Source organism: Micromys minutus, assembly GCF_963924665.1.
Source record: "Micromys minutus genome assembly, chromosome: 1".
NCBI classification, from domain to species: domain Eukaryota; kingdom Metazoa; phylum Chordata; class Mammalia; order Rodentia; family Muridae; genus Micromys; species Micromys minutus.
Genome location: NC_137969.1, coordinates 224,955,487 through 224,978,819, shown reverse-complemented (window position 1 = coordinate 224,978,819; position 23,333 = coordinate 224,955,487). Strand labels below are relative to the sequence as shown.

General features: G+C 48.0%; 1 protein-coding gene across 3 annotated transcripts in view; it reads left to right on the top strand.

Annotated features, from left to right (window-relative positions):
* The window catches only part of ACTN1 (actinin alpha 1), a 97,862-nt gene that overhangs the window by 43,061 nt on the left and 31,468 nt on the right, over positions 1-23,333 (top strand). For all 3 annotated transcript variants that reach the window (XM_080930612.1, XM_080930611.1, XM_080930613.1), the window contains exons 2-3: positions 13,370-13,484; positions 17,743-17,862. In XM_080930612.1, coding sequence (XP_080786738.1) covers positions 13,370-13,484; positions 17,743-17,862 — 235 coding nt within the window. The remainder of the gene's footprint in view (positions 1-13,369; positions 13,485-17,742; positions 17,863-23,333) is intronic.

Sequence of the window (23,333 nt, the reverse complement as noted above, 5' to 3'; positions counted from 1 at the left end):
GAAGAGAACCCTGCCTGACCCAACCCATTCCGCATCCCCAGGGAGCCACAAGGCAAGCGCCCCTCTTCTGGCTGGATCTGAGCATTGGAGGTGATTCTTCAGTCTGTGTCCTGGGCTGCCCTTGAGCTGCCCTCTTCAGTCCCAGACTGGGAACAACTAAAAAGGTCTTTGCATGGCTGTATATCCCGATCTAGAGTTCTTACAGGGCGCAGGCAGAGAGCTGGGTGTTCAGACTGTGTCTCTATGACTGGCTGGCTTTTCTAGAAGAGACGGAGCTGTCCCGTGAACCACTGTAAAAGGTTTCAGCTCATCTGGTGCTGTTGAGGTTGCCGCTGCCTCTTACCCCATCTCCTCCTTTAGTGGAGGATTGTGGAGCAGATCTGCCTTAGTGAGTTGGATATACATACTGAGTGAGCCATCCCCTGAGTGTTCTAATAGCCAGTCATTGATTAGCTGATTGATTGCTTTGGCTCCACTTGGGGCTTGGAGCTGTTCTCTTAGCCCTCAGTGTCCATCTGTTATGTGAGGCTGTAACACTGTTTCCTCTCACTTTGGAGGAGGCTGGTGTGATGGCTGTCCTAGGACTGGTTATATAGCCCAGGAGCCCTCCCAGGGGAGTGAACGGTAGACTCTTTGATCTCAGAGGAGGCCAGCGACCATGCTGACCCACAGATGAAGCCCCTGGCTCTGCTCCGGACAGAGGTCTCTGAGCATCCCCGCACAGTCAGGGTCTGCCAGATCTTCAGTTCCACAGTCCCACAGAAGTGTATCTGTGCCTTAGCTGCCTGCTGCAGATCTGTGCTCTGTCCCTGGAGTCAAGCTGGTCATGATGAGGGGTTGGCCAACTGCCAGGGCAGAAAATCTGTTAGGCTGGGCTCCTGATACCCCTGGCTACTGATGGTTCTCCCAGACAAGCTGGGAAAGCAGTGATGGTAACAGGCCCCATCAGCTAGACCATGGGTCAGGGTTGGCTACTTCTCCTTACTGAAGGGGTTTAGAGTTTCTATGCTGCTCTTTGTGTGTGCATGCACATGCGTGTATGTAGTTCTGGGAACTTGTACATAACTTGACAACTCTAACACCAAACTATATCCTAAAAGCCTCTCTGGACTACTTTGTTTTATTTTGTTTTTCAAGACAAAATTTCTCTGTGTAGCCCTGGCTGTCCTGGAGTTCTTTCTCTCTATATGTAGACCAGACTATCGTCCAACTCACAGAAATCCACCTTCCTCTGCCTCCGGAGTGCTCGGATCAAAGGTGTGCACTGCCACCACCAACATCACCACCATCGCCACCGCCGCTGCCACTACCACCCAGCTCTGAACTGCTTTTTAAGGTGTTGGTCTGTACTGTGTGTGCTCCAGGAAAAGAAATGTGACTGGACCTCAGATTAAGGGAATTAAGGTAATTAGGTTCTTTGATCGTGGTCCACTGTCATCGATGGTCCATGCAAGATGACTAAAGTCCCCCCACAACAGACCCTCTGGGACCCCCTCCACTCTTTACCTTCCAACCAGTATTCAGCCATGGGAGGACGTCCTGGATGGGGGTTGTTGGATTATAGGGTGGGTGCACATTGAATCCCTCATGGGATGCAGACCACACTCTACAAGTGTAGAGTCCCCTTGTCACCCAGCATCCTCTAGGAGCTTTCCAGGGTTCACAGAACCATTTAGTGCACACAGTAATTCCACAGCCCCAAGACGGTTCACATAGTCTCCTTTATTTGTGTTCTCTCCCATACCCTTTCCCTTCTTGTACCTTAGACTTGGTTGACTGCCTGTGGCATTCTAGGCTTTTTACAAGGATGAGCTCCTTGAATGACGTCTACCACTCAGCAAGAAAGGTATCTTGGAAACTGGGGCTCAGAGAGGTCAGGAATCAACCTATATTCCAAGGTCAGTAAAGTGGCAGGCCAAGAAAGAGTGCATTGGGTCTCCTGTGCCCAGACTCCTCTTAACTACCAAACCTGAGGTCCTTAGACAGTAGGGTCCACAGAGCAGTGGCATCTAGAGAAATAGGATGTCTCTACTGTCCCAGAGCTAAGGAAGCAGGAGCTCCGGCGAGGGAGGGACACATCCATACTTGTTCTAACTATGGTCTTGCTGTGAGTTCAAATCGGAGAACCATTCCCTTGAAACATTTCCTCTATCCCAATGTTTTCCCATCCTTTCTTCTCCCTCTCCTACATTGGGTTAGTCTGTGTGAGTCCAGATTTTTGCCCAGGCTTCTTTTCAGGATGTCTATTACAGACAGATGCATCTCTGTGGATCCTGAGACCTCCAGGGGCTCCTCTCAAATATCCAAAAGCTGTTGGCAGGACAGGATCCCAGCTGTGTCAAGCCATTGTGTGTGTGGGGGGGGCAGAGTTTCTGGACACTGGGTCAAAGGATCTGGAGGAGCCTGGGTGTGGACTGTGGTCCAACTCAGCAGAAGGGCCAGAGTGACAGGGGGAGACCTGGACAGTTTCTTCATCTAAGCAGTACTTTGTCCTGGGAACTTATCATCTGTGCTAAGGATGTGGTACACTGGTAAGAAAAATGCCATCACATAAACCGATCTGTCTGCTGTCTGTAGAATCAGGAGTTCAAGGTCAGCCTCTGACATAGTGTTAGGCCAGCCTGGGTTACGTGAGAGAGACTCTGTCTCAGAACAAAACCAGACAAATTATAATTTGTGGTTTGACCCCTGGAGAGCAGATTCCATAGCAGCCTTGGAATCCAGTCCAGCTCCACATCTCTGGTCAGCACAGTGCATTCCACAGAGATGACCCAGGAGGGGATGGCTGCTAACCTGATCTTGTTTTTTGGACCCTCTTCAGAAACCAAGTGTTTTCCCATCTCACAGAACGGGGTAGATTCGATCCTCTCACGCACAGGTGCAAGCATTACTGTGTCAATGCTGTACTAGGTAAGGAGTGTGTTAGGGGCTGGAGCCTGCCAGACCACAGAACCCCATATTGAAGATTAGCAGACTTGTCATCTGTGGGAGTTCTCTGTGGAACTGGGTGACCTGTAGGTCTTAGGATCTGTGCCAGACAAAACCAAATGAGCTCACTTTTAGGTGGCTTTTCCTTCTATGGGGAAGGAATGTGCAGGCTAGTTCTGTGGGTCCTAGCTTGCTGAGGTCTGTGTGCTGTCAGATCAGCAAGGGCCAGAATCACTCTAGATGTGAGTCAGGGATAACAGCCATCCCTACTGGCCTCCTGGAGTGGGATGCTATTCTGCTTAGAGAAGACTTGTTCCTTCAGCCTTCAAATCCTCATCCCAACTTACTTGACTGCTTTAGAATAGCAGTGGAGTGAGCAATGGGGTGAGCTTAGTTCCTTCTTCCATCATTAGCCATGAAGGATCCAGGGTTTGCTTTTGAGACTGGATTCTTCCAATGGGCCAAGTAGACAGGGACAAAAACAAACAAAAAATAATATCAGAATAAAAGATTTAGTGGGATTCTAGAATATTTTACTTGTATTTTAAGAAAAAAATATATAACTAGTTTTATGGGGGTATAATTTTATAACAATGATTTTTTTCACTATTTTATAGGTGAATGCAACCAGTTTGAGAACATGTAAAAATACATTTCATACCCCTTGGCTATTATCACCAGTTCTAAGCAACCACTGTTTAATTTGTTAATTAATTTTGGAGCCAGGGTCTGATTACATATTTCTGGCTAGCCTGGAACACACTGAGTAGACCAGGCTGGCTTTAAACTCACAGAAATCTGCCTGCCTCTTCCTACCCAGTATGTACCACCATACTCAGCTGTATCAGCTGTATTTATTTTTGAGACAGGGTCTTACTCTGTAGCCCAGAGGCTGGCCTCTACTTTTTTTTTTTTAAGATTTATTTATTTATTATATATGACTACACTATAGCTGTCTTCAGACACACCAGAAGAAGGCATCAGATCCCATTACAGATGGTTGTGAGCCACCATGTGGTTCCTGGGATTTGAACTCAGTGGAAGAGCAATCAGCTCTTAACCACTGAGCCATCTCTCCAGCTGGCCTCTACTTCTTAATCCTCCTGCCTCAGGCTTCCAAGTGCGAGGCCCTTTGCCTAGCTTTACTAATGTACTTTCTGTCTATGTGGAAGGGGGTGGAACACACACACCATGGAATGAGCTCTGGGCCTGAGCCCTTTGTGATAGCTCACAGCAGTCCTATGGCATGAGGTTCTTTTTACTCTTGTTTTACTCGTGCTGGAACCAAGACTCAGAGACCAAGCAAGTCTGGAGCTATAAAGGTGGTGATGGACAGAGCTGGCGATTGCTGGGCATTTGCCATAGACTCTTCTGTCTCCTAGGAGCAGAGCAGTGATGTGACAGGGACAGATGGGTAGGTGCAGTTGACTCTCGGTAGCTGGGAGCTAAGAGGACAGACTGTGCGTCTTCACTGATTATGTGTCCCAGTGTCATGAGTTCTCCCAGGTGTGCAGGTTCCATCTGCACAGGGCGAGGAAGACCATGCCAGGTCCTCATGGTGGGCCCTTTCCAAGCAGGGATTCAGCAGCCTTTGACCCAGTGATCCTCCTGCTCTCTGGCACTGAGTCTATTGAAATGGGCTCTAGATAGACATAAATCAGAAAATACAGCTTCCCTTCGGCTAAAAGCTGATGTGTGTCTCCTCATCAGTGGGAGAAAACAGGACCTCTTGATTGCCAGCACTTAGTTCTCTGTGAATGATTAACTCTGATTAAATAGAAAGGGGACAGGAAGTGACAAGGGACATTTATTGGGCTCCTACTATAACCGGGGCATTTTATTGGCTGGTTAGCATGCATTGTCTTAATCCTAAAAGCCCTGAAACTCAAAGTAATGACATTGTTTATTCTCTTTGTCCAGCCAGGCAATGAAGACCCAGTTGGATTAGGTAAGGTCACTTGGACCAGCTGGGTTGGCACTGTTAAGCATCTGTCTGCTGTGGACAGAACACTGTCTATAGGTCTAGTTAACCCCATTTTACCTGTGAGGATCGAAGGCTGAGAACCTTGCCCGTGGAATTGAGGCTAGTGAGAGGTTAGGTTGGATTCCAAAGCTTAGCCTGTTGGCCATCTTGTGTCCTGGGTTTCCTTGACCCCAGCATTCCTACAGGGATGTGAGGGGTGGGTGGGGAGACTTAGAGAACAGCCAGTGGCTGAGGATTCCTTCTCAGCAGCTCCCAGGTGGGTGGAAAGTAAACAGATCTGGGTGGAGATGTTCTGTGGAGTTCTGCCTTTTATCTGTGGATGAACTAGCTGATGATGCTTGCTTTGAAAGGCTGGCCAACTGCCCTTTATAAGTTAACCAGACACTCTTGTTGACATTACCAACACACCAGAAATCTGAGATCTCTTCTGGGTAGGTCTCTGCTTAGATAAAGGACCTAGAACACATGCCCGGGCCAAACTGGCCATATGTGCATGGACTCTGAGGGACTCTAGGGTGGCCCTCCCCATGTCAGCTGGCAGGTGGAGCAGGGAACTTACAGCCAAGCACACCAGGAACTGTGGCCACAGCTGGGGTCTGGCTTTGTCCAGTACGCATAGCATCTCAACTAGCATGGTGCTTGCAAGTGGAACTGAAAGACTGTAGGGTCCAGTGAGGGTTTGTTTGTTTGTTTGTTTGTTTTACCTAGACCTGCTGGCTTTGCTCCAGGGAAGGAAGGTTCTGTGAGGGGAGCCAGTTTGTATAGGAAGTTCCAGGTCAACCTCAAGAGGCTTAGTTTCTCCTTTGGGTGTTCTGGGACCATGTGGCTAAGGGGCTTTGACTTTTCCCACAATTAACCTTTATAGACTTAGCCGTGGGGGAAATGTGTTTCAGATGCCAGACTGTCTCCCGTCCTGTGTCTCGATATGCCTTTTCTTATAGGATTTTATCAGGGAATGCTTTCAGAGCCCTCTGTCTCTCTCTTACTTTGGCTTTTGGTTTTGTTTTGAGTCAGTTTCTCTGTGTAACCCTGGATATCCTGGCACCCTCGGTCAGGCTGGCCTTGAACTCACAGAGATCTGCCTGCCTCTGCCTCCAGTGCGCTGGAATTAAAGGTGTGCACCCACTGTGTGGCAATCATATTTTCTCTGTGTGTATGTATGCATGCATGTATTGATGAGGCAGGATCACACATAGTCCAGGCCATCTCCAACTTAGTATGTAGCTGAGGAGAACCTTGAATTGATCCTTCAGCCTCTAGCTCTCAAGTACTGGGCTTATAAGCACAAGTCACTATATACAGCCTTCATTCCTTTAAATATAAGGGGTAGTTTCCCCTCTTTATTATGGAAACTATCAATAATACAGTAATAGCATAGACATCTCTTCCACCAGATGATCCCAGAGAAGCAGGAAGCCTATTCTGTATCATCCCAGAAGCCTTATGATAATGTTGAAATTTACACACTTCTGACAGACTCTCTTTACATTTGGATGGGTTTTTAAATAGATAATGACAGCATGTGGTATAACATTCAAAAGAAAACAAAAGGATACTCTGTGGAAAGCAAACTGCTCCCCTTCCCCAGTCCCAAACCTCTCGCCCTCCACTTTAGAGCCAGCCTCGGTTCCCATGTTCCCTTGCGTCCTCCCAGGAGATTCCAGCTGCAAGCTTTGGTTTGGTTGGTTTTGTTTTTCAATTTTTGAGAGAGGGTCTTACTATTATCATCTAAGCTAACCTCAAACTGATGATTCTCCTTCCCCAGCCTCTGAGTGAGTGCTCACTTGATCCCAAGTTTTACATGACTTACAGTTATCTACTGGGCTGGGAGGGTCAGGAGCTGCAGTCTGGAAACCCAAACACCAGTCATGTTTTGAGTCCCTTGAGGTTAAACTATCTGTCCCTGTAGAATTTATTGGGAAGAAACTACAGAGGAACAGAAGATTGTTACCGAGTTTTTATTTAGCTGTGTTGGTGAAGCACCAGATGATTTCAGAGCTGAGAGAGGTTAACTTATCTGAGATCACGTGCCTGGCTGAATCCGGGCAGGCCCAGGCTTCCTGACTGACTCCAGTCCTTTGTACATAACTTCCCTGAAGTGAGCCAGGACTGGTAACCTTGGTTCCAAGAGACAAAGCTGTGTCCAGGAGAGGTGTGGCCGCCAGGTGAGGCCTAGGCCTGTGTTTGGCTGCTGCTGTCCTGTTCCTGCCTAGCCAGTCTCATTTGGCTGCAGGGCATTGTTTACTTTGGACTGGTGTCCCTGGGAGCCTTTCTGGGCAGGTCACTTGAGTGTGGACAGCCTGGATTGTGGATGGAGAAATAAACGTCCAAAAGAAGAAGCTCGCCGTGGGAGAAGGCAGAAAGCGTAGCCAGCCAACTGTATTTATAGGCAGTTGGGCCAGGAGAGCAGCTGAGGATGCTGGGAACTTTAATTCCTGGAGCACAAGTGTGTCTGCATTTAGACATGCATTTAGTCATTTGTCATGTCTGTGTGACTGCACACAGCTTTAAACCTGTGTTTACAATCAGCAATGCATGCAATCTTGTTTCAGACTTCGTTGTTAATTACACATGAGCATTTTCCCGTAGTCAGGTAGTTTTAGGACCCATCATATTGAGCATTACTAAGTGGACATGTGGTGATTTACTTAACTATATGCCTTATTAATACAATTTGGGGTCTTTTTGGTTTTCTTCTCTTCAGTTAGGCTAGGGAGCAAGTTTTCATGCTTAATGCCTTTTCTTTATTTGGCATTTTATGCCCGGGATAGAGTCTCTGAATTGAGTTGTATAGTTCAGGCCTGTTCTGGTTCAAGCTGATTTCCTCTAGAGTTGTAACCAATCAGCCTGCACGCTGTATGGGGGGTGTGTCATTTTCTTGCACACAATAGAAATTAGCAGGAACTTGTTTTGCAAATACAATGGATCCTAGCTTGCTTTTTATTGCTGTGGTATGCACCGGTGTGAGAAACTTGGTGGGTGGGGGTGGGGAGGAAGAATTTATTTTGCTTCCATTTTCAGATTGCAGTTCATTGGTGAGGGAAACCAGGGCAGGTATTCAAGCAGAAGCAGGAACCATGAGAGATGGCAGCTCATTGGCTTTCTAAGGCTCACGGTCAGCTACCCCTTTTATATTTCCAAGGGCCACCTGTGTCCAGGGGTGGCACTGCCACAGTGAGCCACCTTCCTTCCCACCCAATCAATCCATAGTTTAGAGGAGGCCCCCATAGATTTGCCACAGGATAGTCTGATGGACCCTCAGTTGAGGTTCTCTCTTGCCGGATGATCCTAGCTTGTGTCAGGTTGACCAGTCAATCGGCACACTGAGCTTACCTGTTGTTTTAATTCACGGGGCATGGCAGAATGTGTGTAGCCATCTACTGTGCTCTGTGAAACTTAGAAAGGTTCTACACTTTCCCACGGTGGGAGCAGAGATACCCAGTGAGACTTAATTTAGACTTGGCTGCTGACTTTTTTTTTTTTTTTGGAGGCTGACCAGGTACTCGTGGCATTTCAGCTGTAGCAGTATTTAAAGATGGAGCAGTTCTACATAGAAGTCTAGGTTTCTGGCCCCTTTCTTTTCTTGTTGAGGCATCACTGTGAAGATCCATCACTGTGAGGATCCATCCCATAGTAAGCATGTGCATGCTTAGTTAGCACAGCTGTTGTCATGTCAACTGTGCTATGTATGTTTGCCTCTTCGGCCAGATTCTCCACAGGGCATGTTAGATAGACTGTTATTGACATCTAGTGGGTAGGGTCCGTGATGGGTGCTAAGCATCTGCTGTCTAAGACCACGCTTCTCCTCCAGCTGCAGAATATTCTGACCTTAGATCCTGAAGTGTCAAGGTCAAGATCCCCTGCTTAGGTACTGAAGCATGTGACCCTTGGTGTGGCTTAATCTGTCACTCTGGTTTTATGGAACACTTTGAGGGGCTGCCTGGGCTTTGGTAGAATTACCATCATAAAGGGCCTTCCTCAGCCCTGGGAGGGGGTGGGGGTGAAGAGAGAAACTATGTGAATCCTTTCAGCATATTCACACAGGTGTTCTCCCGTGACACACGTGTCCAGCTTTGGTTCCCTCAGTCCACTGAGCTCTGATCTTTCCAGAGGCTCTCTGTCCTTTATCCTCATGATAGCAGCTGCCTAGCATCTGTGTCACAGTGGTCTTCCAGATATGGTCATGGAGAGCTGCAGAAGTGAAGTCACCTGCATTTGGGTGCAGCTGCAGAGAATATATCTCTCAGCAGCTGCCTGTTCTGCCTGGGGGTGAATCAGGCATGTTTCTTTGACTGGAAGTCGAGATGACCTCCTTAGACATGTCTGTCTCCTGCTGGTCAGAGACCCAGTTCCTTAGTCCTGTTGCCCTGGCCATCTTTCTGGTCTACTTCCCTTTGGGGGAGGGTGATCTCCCGTCGTTGACAATCACCCACTATCCCCCTTCTTACATCTTAACACCAAGCTACCCAGAAAGGTCATCTCTCTTGCCAGCACTGCTGATGCTGGTGGGAGTTTCCAGAACCCATGTGGCTTTCATTTTCCAGCGACTGGCTTTCAGTGGAATTTCATGAAACTTGGCTCACTTGTGTGAGCACTTAAGGTTTCAGCCTTGGTTCTACACCACTTCCCTGAGCCACTGAGCCACAGAGCCATGTCATTCTGGGAAGCAGAGTTGTGACCCGAGTTAGAGGGCTGAAAGGTACTTAACCCTTTCTGATCTTGCGCCCTCAGTTATAAAATGAGGATGTCGAACTCAACACTTAAACACCTCTTCAAGCCTAATGCCATCAATGGAGTATGCTTATAGTATGCACTGTAAAGACGGCAGCTTTCTCCCTCCATCATGACAATAGTGGTGCTTAGAAGCTGTAGCGTAACCCTCTCCCCAACCCCCAGCTCAGATACCCCCTTCATGCTTTTGTTTTAAGATAGGGTCTCACTATGTAGCCCTAGCTGTCCCGTATGTAGATCAGGCTGGCTTTGAACTCATGGAGAGCTACCTACCTCTTTCTTGAAGTGCTGGGGTTAAAGGTGTGTGCCACCTCCCTGGGTTCTAAGAGGACTCTTTTGTAAACAGTCCACAGTGTCACAGTATTACTCTCATGTGGCTGGCTGTTGGACACCTAAGCTGGAGCGGTGACAGGCCACTCACCCACAGAGATAGATGTGGGGTATTTGTGGGCATCTCTGTAGCCACCTCACCTGTGTGGTCCTGTGATTCCTGTGGAGTGAGGCCACATAAGCTTGTGGCTTTCCTGTGTCTGTTCCCCTAAGGTCAGGGCTATGGCTGACACATTAAAACCTCAGCCCCAGTCCCTGCTGGGTGTGACTATTGGGAAATCTTAATAGGAACAACTATGGAGGCAGTCGTGATAACAGCAGGGGTCACTTCAGGGCCCTTTCTGTATTTCAGACACATTAATATTTTGGAGCCATTATTAATACAAACAAATACTACACTTGGTTAGTATCATTTCACCTAAGCCTTGCCTCAATCCTGCCTAGTAGTTGGCTGTTGTCCCCATTGTATTTAAAAACTGAGGTATATGGAGAAGATTGTGTGGTTATAGACACCTTTGAGACAGGAGACAGGAAGGACACCGTCAAAAGCTAGGGGCATTAAAGGGGACATGTTTCCATGGTCATTGTTAAGGGCAAAATGAGAACATGGTAGAAGTCGGGAAACTGAGACCCAGGCCCTAGGAGCTGGGACAAGATGTATCTCTCACTGGCCAACCCATGTACTCCTGTCCTTTGTGTCCCTAAGATTCCCTGCTATGTGAATGCATTCTTCCCTTCATGCCACCATTAGGTACCAAGGTCAGGGAGGGATGAGGGGACCCCTTTTTCTCTCCCTGTCCAAGATCTGCAGAGGCTAGTAGCTGGATGCACATGAACACGCATGCATGTATGTGTGTACATATGTGTGTGCGGGGAGAGGTACCGGTGTAGAGTGGTACAGCAAAAGCACTGTCACAGCTCTGGGAGTAGGTCTCAGTGTGGTCCTTGCCTAAGCATGGCTCCTGAGATCCTGTGTGTGGCACACCCCTCCTCCAAGTACATTTCTAGAGCACAGAGGATCCTGTGAAGGGGCCAAGCATCATCTCCCTCTCCCTGTCTCCTTATGTAAGATGAACAGGCTCCTGGTGGAGAGTGAAGACTTTTGGGTGAAGGAACCTTAGATAAAGGAAGGCCCTGGGATGCTGGCGGGCATGTGGTTGGACCATTAGGCCCCTGGGCGTAGCATTATCCACCCTGTTGACTGTTGTGTGGGGCGAGGAGTTCGTGAAATGGGTGTCCTTTAGCTGCTTTCTTTTCCTCCTTGCTAAATCCTGGGGCCACTGCTAAGGAAATGGTCTTTCTGTGGGGACCTTGCAACCTGGAGGGAACATAGTTGCACTGTGTATGGTGGTCTGTGGCTTCTCCGCTGTGACGGACAGTGGGGGTTGCTGCCAAGATTTTACTGCCCCCTCTGCTAAATTTGTTCTTTGAACACACATTAGCACTGGTCCCAAAGGTTTCTCAGATCAGCACCTGAAAAGGTGGGGCTGGGGAGAGCTTGGTGGCTGAGGCAGGGAGGAGTCTTGGAGAGGGAGCTCTGAGTGGAGAGCCAGCATCCGGGCCCTGTCATGTGCCCCCCCCCCCCCCCCCGCTGTGTGGGTGGGCATCTTTTTCTTTCTTACTGTTAATGGCACCCTCACTACGTGGCAGGCACTTTGTAAATTGGTTTTTAAATCCTGTGGACTTGAAAGTGCCTTGCAACCCCCATGTTACTGCTTAAGAGAACTGGAATTCAGAGAACAGTGGATTCAGCTCTGGCACATAGAAGAGTGTGTCCTTAACATTGTATTACTCCACGTCCCCGTGCCTGGGCTTCATGGCTACTGCTTGTGGGGTACTTTAATACTTTGGAGGGGTTCAGGGCACTAAGCCTTGGGACTCTGGGGACTAGGGCTTTTATGAACTCCTCCTTGAAAGGCTTATGAGCCCCAGAGCTTTGTTCTGGAGACCTGAACAAACACAGGTGTTGTTTTGGCCTCGGCAGCTTCCCCAGGAAATGGGGGTAGCTGCTTTCTACAGCACTTTGCCTCTTTCACAAGCCAGTGTCTTCTTACAACAGCCTCTCCCCACCCACCCCCCCAGACCAGGTTAATAGACAGGGAGAACTCACAGTCCTGAGCCAGGCAACTCCCATGTTGTCTTCCAGTTGCTGGCCCTGGCCAGTTTCCCTGGGAGCCTTGGGAAGGAAGCCTTTGACTGAGGGCTGAAGGGACTAAAGGTTGGAGGATGGGCCTGGCAGAGGCTTAAGAACAAGGTGTTGGGAGATAGGAGATGCTGATCATGGAATAAGACACTCACTCCCATCCCCCGTCCCAGTGAATGTGCAGCGTGGTGGCTCTGGACCAAAGCGGAGTATGCACAGGTGGCAGTTGGGAGAGATTGTGTAGAAACAGAGTAATTGTACTTACTCTAAAGGTTTACACATCCTTTGCAATATTTGAAACGTAACTCTGCATGGGTGGTGGTGGTGGTGGTGGGGGACTTGGCAGGCCTATGCCAAGATTCCCTCTTGAGAAATAATGCCATGCAATATACCTAATATAAAGGAGGTTTATTTGGGGGAATGGGAGGGAGAGAGGGGTAGAGGCAGACAGACAGGAGCAGAGCCATGAGGGTAGAGAATAGGGACAGAGGACAGAAAGAGGGAGGAGATGAAGATAAGGGGGAAGGAGAGGGAGAGGGAGGCTGGGAGCAGAGAAAGAAAGAGAACTGAGTCGTGAGCAGCCCTTTTATACCTCACCCATGCCTGGTAGTGGCAGGTGATGCCGTCCTCCCTGGGAGAAGCCTAGCAGAAGTACCTGTGAGCTAACATCTCTCCCTTCTTGTTTAATTAAAAATGAGGAGCTAGGAGCAGGTATATGGTGGGGCAGGAGTGAGGTTGTCCTGTTCTTTAGACTACTTCCTGACGACTGGGGGCAGTTATGTCTTTGGGGGCCCCAGGAAAACTGCTGCTGGCCAAGTCCTGGAGATCTGGCTGCTTCACTCCTGTTCAGGATCTGTGAGACCATCAGCAGCTGTGAGAGTGAAGGTCCCGGGTAGGCTGGAGCAGCTGTGGGGAGCTGGCCTGAGCTGGCCTGAGCTGGCCTGAGCTGGCCTGAGTTGGTCTGAGCTGGTCTGAATGTAGATTTTGAGCAAACACCTGGACCTGACATATATACCGAGGGCAGAGGATAAAGTTAATGTGACCGACCATAGGGAACAACCACACTAAGTTTCTATGGATTCCGCTGAGGGGTGGCCATCCTATCTGGTCTCTTCATGTGGCTTGTATGGTGAGGATGGCCCAAGCCTGTTGAAGACCTTTCACAGAATAACTGTTACGGTGTGGGGTGGGGGCCCTGGAAGCCACCAAGGCCTGTGCAGACTGACCATCTGCTTTTCTTCCCTTTGTGTTAGACGTTCACGGCCTGGTGCAACTCCCACCTGCGCAAAGCAGGGACCCAGATCGAGAACATCGAAGAGGACTTCCGAGATGGCCTGAAGCTCATGCTGCTCCTGGAGGTCATCTCCGGTGAGTCGGCCCTGACCCAGGATGGGCTGGTACCCTCTGGGCCCTGTCCTAGCTTTGGTTGTGTTCTGTTCATGCTCACACTGGCCTCCCTGAGCACCAGGCACTCGCATGGTACATTTGCATACATGCAAGCAAAATACTCCTATAATTTAAAAAGTACAAAAAAGAATTAAGATCATCACTTTTAATTAAGTAACATCATGACAATAAAGTAACAATACTTACTCGAATTCTTTGGAGATATTATTACCCTAATGACCTTATCAGCCCGTCTTACTACTTGGAGTATCACTATGCTGGGACCAGCCAAGCTTCCGGGACCCGAACCACTAGGGAATAAACCATATCCAAACCATAGCATTGTTCCTGTCCTCGTGGTGCTCAGGCCCTCTATTTTTGCTGCAGACTTCATCTTAAAGCAAACCTGGGACCACAGACTGCTCTGCCTCTACCTTTCTTTCCTACTTGACATTTGCTTTCTTTGCCTTTCACGATCTCCTTTTAGCCTTTGGTCTGGTGACTCCCACTAGAGGAAACCGTGGAGGCCTTAGGTTCTGTCTTCTCCTCCCTGCAGTCCTGCTTTGCGAAGCTGCCCCAGGCCTAAGATCCTCTGACAGCCCAAATATGGTTGAGTTGTTCCCTTGCTGGGAAGGCTTTTGTGCCTCCCCAGGGCTTCCAGCCTGGGTTCACATTCCTTTGTAGAGCCCGAAGGATCATTTGAGAGCTGGCACCTGCTTTGTTTCCAACTAACTCTTCCCAAAAAGGTAGCAGACCTCAGGCCCTCTGCCACACTGGGAGGCTCTCTGTCTCCCCAGATGACACGCTGTCCAGTTCCCTGTGTTTGCGTGACTTCTGACAGCCTCATTTCTTTAAAAACAGCTTTTCATATTTCCTTTAAAGTGAAACCTGAGCAGGGCAAAATATACACAATGGAAAACATAACCATTTTGGTTTTTTTTTTTTTTTTTAATGGGAGGGATTATTTATTTTGGCTCATGGCTTCACACGTGTCAGCTTGTTGTGGCAGGGAGGATGTGGTATTGCAGGTCAGGTATTGCTATCATGATAGCAAGAGGCCAAGAAAAAAGTACGTGAAGTGGCCAGATTGTTTCTCCAGTGATATTCTTCCTCCAAGAGCCCTGCCTTCTGCTTTCACGACCTTTTGAGTGAGGCCCTCATATTACGAATTTGTCAGGGCATTAACCTGTTGATTGGGTCGGGTCCCTAATGATGTAATTATCTCTGAGAACACCCAGGCGTGCACTTGACTAATCTTGGCATCTCTTAATCCATTCAAGTCAACACTTAAGACTGAGCATCACAATCTGCCTCTTGTCAACTTAACACCTGAAATATCACTTTAAATCATAACATTCCACCACAGGACCCCAAAAGACTACATTTCATTTATATTGGATCACAGGACCCAATGAGTCCTCATGGACTTAATAATTCCGACTTGTTCAGAAATCTAAGCCCAGAGTCCCTACTGAGACTCAAGGCAAATCCTTAGGTGTGAATTCCTACAATAAATACTGTGGTGCTAAAGAGATAACTGGGGGCACAGGAAAGGAGGATAGTACCAGACTAAGACCAGAACTCAAGGTGAAGATTGCAGCCTGCACAACCATGTCCAGTCCTGGGGAGGCATGGTGATACGATATGAGCATAGGTGGGCTTGGATAGCCCTTCCTTCCTCGTGGTGTTTCCTTGTGTTGGCTGCATCCACTGCCTGAGGCTTTCATTAGCAGACATTCCATATTCCCAGCATCTTCAGCATCATGGGGTTTCCATTACAGTGTAGGCTTCACCCCAACAGAACTGTTTGTAGGTAATTCAACGGTGTTATACATTTCCCAGCCTCCCAGGCCTTCCTTTGAAATCTGGATAGACACCACCATTGCTCTGTAACTCTTGAATTCTGCACACCTACAAAACCAGCATCATAGAGATGAAGCCAAGCTTTCTGCACATCCCCCTGTCCCACACTGCAGTGCCCTCTGAGTGCTTGGGTGTTGAACATAGGAAAATGCTTCCCAGAGCTCTCTCTTCTCAACAAAAACCCTTTTTCTTTATGTCTTTTGTGTTATTAATTTTTAGTCACCATATAAGGTAATAGGCTTCATTACATATGCACATGCCTGAATACTTTGTTCTGATTCATCTCCCTCCCTCATTGCCTTCTCCTGGAGGGAAAGAGTCTTTCAACTGAGTTTACAGTGTTATATTATGGAGTCTGTGATGGGTGGGTTTGGCCAGTTTCTTAGATGTCAAAGGCATCCTTATTATCAATACGTATTCCTCCTAACTCAGTGTAAGGTACTTGGCTTTTTGTTTTGTTTTTTAAAGAGAATAAAATATAGATTATTTTGGGGCTGTTTTTTGTGACTATGATCTAGAAACACAGATTTAGTTTACCCTAAATTCTACATTGCAACATGGATCATAAAGTTTTTATAGTTGTACAGAACTAAGAAAGTCATAAATCAAGACAATTTTAAAATACGTTGGTGGTTGCATCAGACAGACAGTTACAACAAGATGGGCAGGCTTTTCTATTGTTCAAGATGCTATCTGATGACATTCTAAGCTTTGATGGGAGCTAGTTGTCTGCTAAGTCAATGGTGTTCAAAATATTTCTATCAGTTACAAGTAGTTAGGTCCCACACAGTGGAGAGAGGACTAGCTGGGGAAGGACATTAAGAAAGAAACTCCTGGATTGTATTAATACTGTCTGGGGCTTCTTTTTAATATCACTGATCTCCAACAGTCACATCCTGCCTGTCTATGGCTTTTAGCTTGCTCTTTTTCAGGTGAGGTTTCAGGATTTCCAGATCATTCCATGCTGCTCTTTACCCCTGATTCTCACCTTGCTAAGAACACCTGCTAATAACCATGCTGCAGCCTGGATGTGACAGATGCTGTCCTGAGTTTCATTACTCCCTTACTTAGCCCGTTCCCCTTAAATGCAGCTTCCTACAGTTTCAGGTCATCCTCAAAACAGACCAATTCTTTGCCAGACTGTAACGTGAATACCTCATGTGCCCTTGCCCTGTCTGCCTGGCTTTGTTTCTGTTGCATTCTGGTCTTCTGACTCACTAAGCTTTGCTTACAGCATACTCGGACCCATACTTCCATCTTGCTTCCATATATCTGTTTCATGCAGCCTTTTGGAGGTGTCATCTCATTGTAGTGTGGAGGTGTGATGGTCCTTTGGATAGGTCCCTAAATAGTGTCTCTTCAGAGGGTAAAGTGCTTTTAGTGGAGTATTTGGAACCTCCCCCCACCCCCATATTTTTTTAGGTCTCCTGATCTTGAAGCTGAAAGAGCAGAGGTCCTTCTATGGAAAAAGGGAGGGTGTGAATGGAAGCTAGCCTGGCGTGGAGCTGAGGGTGTCCACATGAAGGCAGTGTCACGGCACAAGCAGTGGTGGGGTCAGGAATACTAGAGGCAGCTCCAGTTCAACACTTAGCAAGTGGTTTTTTGAAAATGCTGAAAAGTGGCCTGTACCCATGTCCAGAACAAAGTGCTCTGCCCCTTTGTGTTCCTTCTGCTGTGGGCCTTTCATCTTTCTCCTCTCTTCCTTCCTCTTTTCCTTCTTTCTTTCCCTCCTCCTGCTCCTCCCTCTCTCCTCTTTAGAACAACACAGATCCTTCTTGATAATTGCTCATTGTATATGTCTATTTGTTTACTATTAATTTTACATAGTCTTTCCTACCGGGCTACAGTTACCTTAAAGGCAGAAAACTTGTTTATTCTCATATTCCGAGCACCTGGCCAGTTTCTGGCATCTGTGAGTAATGTTATAATAAATGCTGAGGCCTAGAGACATTTCTCAGTGGCTAAGAGGCTGGCTGCTCTTCCAGAGGACCCAGGCTTGGTACCAAATATCCACAGTGGGTGGCTCACAATTCCCTGCAACTCCAGCTCCATGGGATCCAGTGCCCTCTTCTGGCCTTCTCAAGCATGTGTAAGTGTGCACATGTGCGTGTGCACACATGCAGTTGCATACACACACACATACACAGACACCTTAAAGATATAATTTTTGAACAGACACACATAGGCTTGTCTATGAGAAATGGAAGATGAAGAATCCAGGTAGACTCAACTTCCTTCTTGCCTGCCTGGATGACAACTCCAAACATATGACAGGAACATATGCCCATTTAAGAAGCGCTTTGGGTGAAGGGGAGCGTGGGTCACCTGGGCTCCAGGACACTTGTACCTCATCTTCATTTTCCTTCCTCTTCATCAGGTGAACGCTTGGCCAAGCCAGAGAGAGGCAAGATGCGAGTGCACAAGATCTCCAACGTCAACAAGGCCCTGGATTTTATAGCCAGCAAAGGGGTTAAGCTGGTGTCCATTGGCGCTGAAGGTAAGGCTAATCTTCTGTGACCACTGCTTTCTTGATCCTTTCTCCCCTGACTCCTGGGTTCAGGTGCATCTGGAAACAGGTCCCTACCACCTCCATCGTTCAGCCACTCACCCCTTTCCCATTCTCTCACTAAAGTCTTTATGATGTGCACCTCACCTGTGACACTCCCCTCCACCCCCCATGTCCTGCGGGGTGCTCTGTGGGGGTGGGGCAGTACAGATGGACTCCTACTGGCTGACAAGGCCATGGGGGAGACTCTGCTGTTCCCAGAGTAACTTTATTTTATTTTTGAGACAGGGTCTTACTATGTAGTCCTGGCTATCCTGGAACTCACTCTGTAGACCAAGCTAACCTTAAACTCACAGAGCTCTGCCTGTTTTGTTTGTTTCTCCTGTGTGCTGGGGTTAAAGGAGTGTGTGCCCACCACCACCACCACCTTTTGGAGAGGGCCAAAGCAACATCCTTAGTAGCTTCTCCCAGCGCCATAGTTCCCTGGCTCTTTTCCCATCACTTCTGAACTCTTTGTGTGTTTTTTTTTTTAAACAAAAAGCTGTTGAAGCCATTGCTGAAACGCTCGTCACAGTTAAAAGAATAGAGCAGGACTCCTGGTCTATGTAGTGCTAGCTCTGAAGGACCAGCTAAAATATTCTAACCAGGCCCTCTGATGATATGACCGTTGGGCACAGCACATGTTCACTGGGCTCCCACTGGGGGGATGTCAGGGATTGAACAACACCTTCTTGACTCACTTGGTTGTGAGGAAAGCCTTGCTGAAATGCTTTAGCCAGAAACCCCACCACCCCCAGGGTAGAGTATCTCTAATGCTCTGTAAGAAATGCACTGAAAGAAAATATATCATGCCACATGCTTGGGTCTTGTCTTCTGTGAGTGGCCAACACAGAACCCCGTCCAGTCCAAGTGTGACATCAGAAAAATGCACCTGGGGGATATTGCTCCCTCTAAATCTGTGAAAGCAGATTGCTCATGGGTGAAGAGGAAAAGTCCTTTTGCTTCTAGACATGGAGGGGTTTTATGAACATCTGTCAACTTTAACAGGGGCAGCAAACTGCAGTGTGTGGTGTTGAGTCTCGCCGACAAAGGTCTTGATACACAGCTACATTTGTCCTCTCTGTCATCTGGTGCGGCTTTGGGTGTCAGCAGTAAAGCTCAGTAGTCGCTAAGAGACCACATGGCCAGCAAGGCCAAAACGATTTCGTGTCAGGCCCTTTATTGGGAAAGTTGGCTGACCCTGGCCTTACCTGTCTGGGTTGGTGCTTAAGGTGGCAGTCATACCTCTGGATCCTGGTACCCTTGCAGCCCTGCCCATCTCAAGGGCAGGGGCTACATTCTCTTCACTCCGAGGCCATACCCAGCTGATGATAATCAGTGTAGTTCAAAACACGTGTGTGGCAGGTACTCAACTTTGTGACTGGAAAAACATTTTTTTTTACCTCTTAATGAGAATAAAAGAACATTGTGTTCTGCTAGGAGGGATTGAAGCCTTGGACAATTTTTTCTGGCAGAGGAAGCCAAGAAAAATGTCACTCAATAGTCTGGCACCAGTTCAGGTCCCCACTAGAGTAGGGAAAGAGAATGTGGAAAATGAGCTTGGGGAAACAGTAGGGATAGGTGGGGACTGTAGTGAATTGAGACAGCTTTTCCTTCAAAGAGCTCACATAGATCCCATCAACTGTTGCAAGTAGAAATGCAGGACCCTTATGGCAGGTTTAAAGAAGAAACCCGAAAAGGCAAGAATTTTAGAAAGAAAAATTGGCGAAGGACCACCAAAGAGGAAGGGACAGAGGTGGAAGATGGATGAGTGTCTTGGGCTAGCCTGTGGAAGATGGATGAGTGTCTTGGGCTAGCCTGAGCCTGACCCAGCAGGAGGTGTCTGGTGATTACCTCATCGGGACAGGCTGGTGAAGTGAGTTTGACACACTGTTTTAGGGTGGAGGGTGCTGAGGCTCAGAATAATTGCCAGAGAGGTAGAATGTCAGGTCGTCCTGAATTATTACTGCTCCTTCATAGCAGAGTCAGGCCCAGGCCTGGGGCTCAGGCTTCAGGGCCAAGTTCTAGCCCTTTCCCTATTTTGACAGGCTCCACTGTGCCCCCTGACACACTATAGCCCCTCTAGTACTGCTCAGACTCTGCCAGGCCACGTGGGTCCCTGTGCCCCACTGCTGTGCTGATCCGGTACTTCTGGTCCCTTTAACCTTATAAAGTGAGATATTCGCTGGCTTCTTACAGTCGTGGGAGGCAGGTCAAGACTTCTGGGTTCAGTGCAAGCCTGGGATACTCTGAGATGGCCTTAGGAAACCAGCTGAACACACTCTGGGGTTTTGCTTCTAAAGGACAGCATTCAGCGCTGTGGGGCAGATCTCCTAGAAAGGAGCACTTTTGGAAGTGGGGCGACCTGGGGACCTCTAAGGACCTGGCAGGATGTCCCTCCATTCCAGCACTGGCACTCACTGACCAAGCCTGGCAGAGAGACCCTCTGTGTAGACCAGTCCTGGAGAGTTTGCCAGACCCTATGAAGTGGGAACCATGCTTCTTTGGGTCTGCCTTGTCCCTGGGGTGTCTAGATGAAGCAGGTTCATGTCAGAAGCAGGGAGTTAGAACCAAGCCCTGGGATTTCTTCTACTACACTTGTGTCTGGGATGACTAGATTTCATGAAATGTGGAGGCTTGGTTGGAGGAGAGCTTAGGATTTAATCTGGGGAGACGGGACCTATGAGGGACTTTTTAAATTTTCAGATTTTGAGAGGAAGCTTGAAGTTTGGGCACCAAGAGATTGGGGCCATCCCCACAGTTCAGGTCTGTCAGGATGGGAGCAGCGTGGATGCAGAAGCCTGGGCATTGGCCTGGAAGCTTGTGGCCCCTGAGGTGCCATGCCTTTTACCTTACATGGGGTCATTCTGCTCTTTGAATGTGAGCAAGTGATTGCATTCCTGGAGTGGGGAGGAGAAAAAGGCTGAGCTAGCAGGATGTGAGCAGAGTTTAGCTCACCGTGGATCCGTGGATCCGGAATGACAGCGCACCTCATTCTTCTGTGAGGTGGAGTATCCCCGGTCTGCATGTGAGCTTCGAGGGTGGTATGAGATTAGTAGGGCTGAGGCATTGAGGGCTTCTGAACACACCCCACCATCCTTCTCTTCTCTGGCCTCTTCACTATGACTTAGAATATACACTACATTCTGAGAAGTGGGAGAGAAATTATTAGGAATCCCCAAAAAACGAAATCACCTCTCCCTCATACTTGACAGGTCCCTGTGGGAGGACACTGTGTTTGGCCCTCATGGAGCCCACTGGAAAAGAAGTTCCGTTCTAGAAAGGCTGAACTTCAGTGTTATCACTTTTGTAAGCCTAAAAAAATGTCCCCTTAGAGTCAGAGTGCTGCCCATAAAATTTCACTGTAAGCCCCTCCACCCCCGCCACCCAGTATTAAAACTTCAGGAATGCAACGTTGGGTGGCTCTGTTAGTATCTATTTGAGCACAGCTGAGCTCTGTCACCTGGGCCCGCCTTGGGAGTGACTGAGTGAGTACTTTAAGTCCTCGGGGGCCAAAGACAGGCCTGTGTGCCTCTCTGCCTATCATGATTCATGCCTCATTCATTTGTTCCTTCATTCATTCATGGAGACCTCGCCCAGTACTAGGTCTGCCCTGGGCTCTGAGTACTGATGCAAGACAGGAAAAGTCCCAACCCTTGTCTCTCCAGAAGACAACAGGAAATCCCCACAGCTGTCAGCTGGAGTACAGTGAAGGGTTAAGGGGTGGTCAGGGAAGGCTGCGGTGAGGAGGCCTGAGGGGAGGGAGGGACCAGCCATATGGATATTCTGGGAGAGGGAGCAATGAAGATGCAGAGAGGACAGAAGGAGGGACCTGAGAGGCTCTACTAGCCCAAGAGGGCCTTGCTGGCCACTGGACTCTGGGTGGAGTGGAAGCCATAGCTTTGAGCAGAAGAGGAGGGTGGGGCTCAGGGGATTTGAGTCGCTCTTTGTGCCTTGAACATAGTTTCCATGATAAATAACTGAACAACAGGTTATTTATACAGAAACCTTACTCTGTGCTGCAGGTCTTTGGCCAGGGACAGAGATAGAATTTCCCTGCCAGAATTGAACAGCTTTGAGATGCTTGGTCCCCACTGCCAGCTCTTTCAACGAGATTTTTTTCTTTTTAAAAGCCAGATTATGCTTAGAGCTGCAGTATTCTAGTGTGTGTGTGTGTGTGTGTGTGTGTGTGTGTGTGTGTGTGTTTAAATCTGCATTTAATGTTAACTAATGTGATGTCTGCAGTGTACTAGTGTGTGTGTTTAAATCTGCATTTAACGTTAACTAATGTGATGTCTGGGGAAGTGAGACCTGATTTCATGCCTCTCTCCTGTTTACAGATGAGAGCTTAGACTCTGTGCATATGGATTTAAACCTTTGTTGTGGTACAAATGTTAAAATACTGGAGGTTGTAGAGCAGTGGTTCTTAATGCTGTGACCCTTTAATGCAGCTCTTCAGGTTGTGGTGACCCCCCAACCATAAAATTATTTCCATTGCCACTTGATACTTACTACTTTTGCTGCTGAGTTTTAAATACCTGATATGCAGGGTATCTGATATATGACCCTGTGAAGGAATATGCCTGACCTATGGGGCTCAGAACAGCTTTTGTGGATGAAAGCACATTTTTTTAAAAAGGTCATTATGAGGTGGGGCTTGGTAACACACACCTGGAATCCCAGCCTTTGGGAGATGGAAGCGGGAGGAGGAGCAGGTCAGCCTGGGCATAGGAGCCTGCCCGCATAATGATCCCTGTGGTATCCCCTGCTGAGCTCCGGCCGACTGCCACCACAGCTCTCTGGGACTCTAACATGGGCCTGCTATCCATGGCCATCTGTGGCTCTGTTAGCAAGTTACAACATGCCTTGTGTCCCAAGAGAACACTGGGTGTTCCTTTGCCCAGCACATCAGTGCAGACCCAACGCAGTAGTAATGTGGAGGGGAATTAATAAGACATCCCGTTTCCACTGAGAGCAGCTCACTGTCTGGTTCTGCAAACTGGTTCGGATTAAAGAGCCTCAGCTGAACCTCACCTTTCAACCCACAAGACCGAAGAAGCAGCTCTGTGGCTTAGGCCAAATTATAGCTTTCATCTGTTTTAAGATATACTTACTTCTATTTCATATGTGTTTGCCTATATGAATGTCTGTGCTCATGTGAGTGCCTGCAGAGGCCAGAAGAGGGCGTGGGATTACAGGCGGTTGTGAGCTCCAGGTGTGGATGCTGGGAATCAAACCTGGGTCCTCTAGAAGAGCAGCCACTGCTCTTAACTCCTGAGCCATCTCTCCAACCTTGATTTATATTTTTTATTCTTGAAAGCAAGCCTAAAAATCAAGAAAAAAATGAAATGAAAGAAAGAGGAAGGAAAATATGATAGAATTTGTAGCAGGTAAGGTCTGAAAAGTGCAAACACTAACAGGGT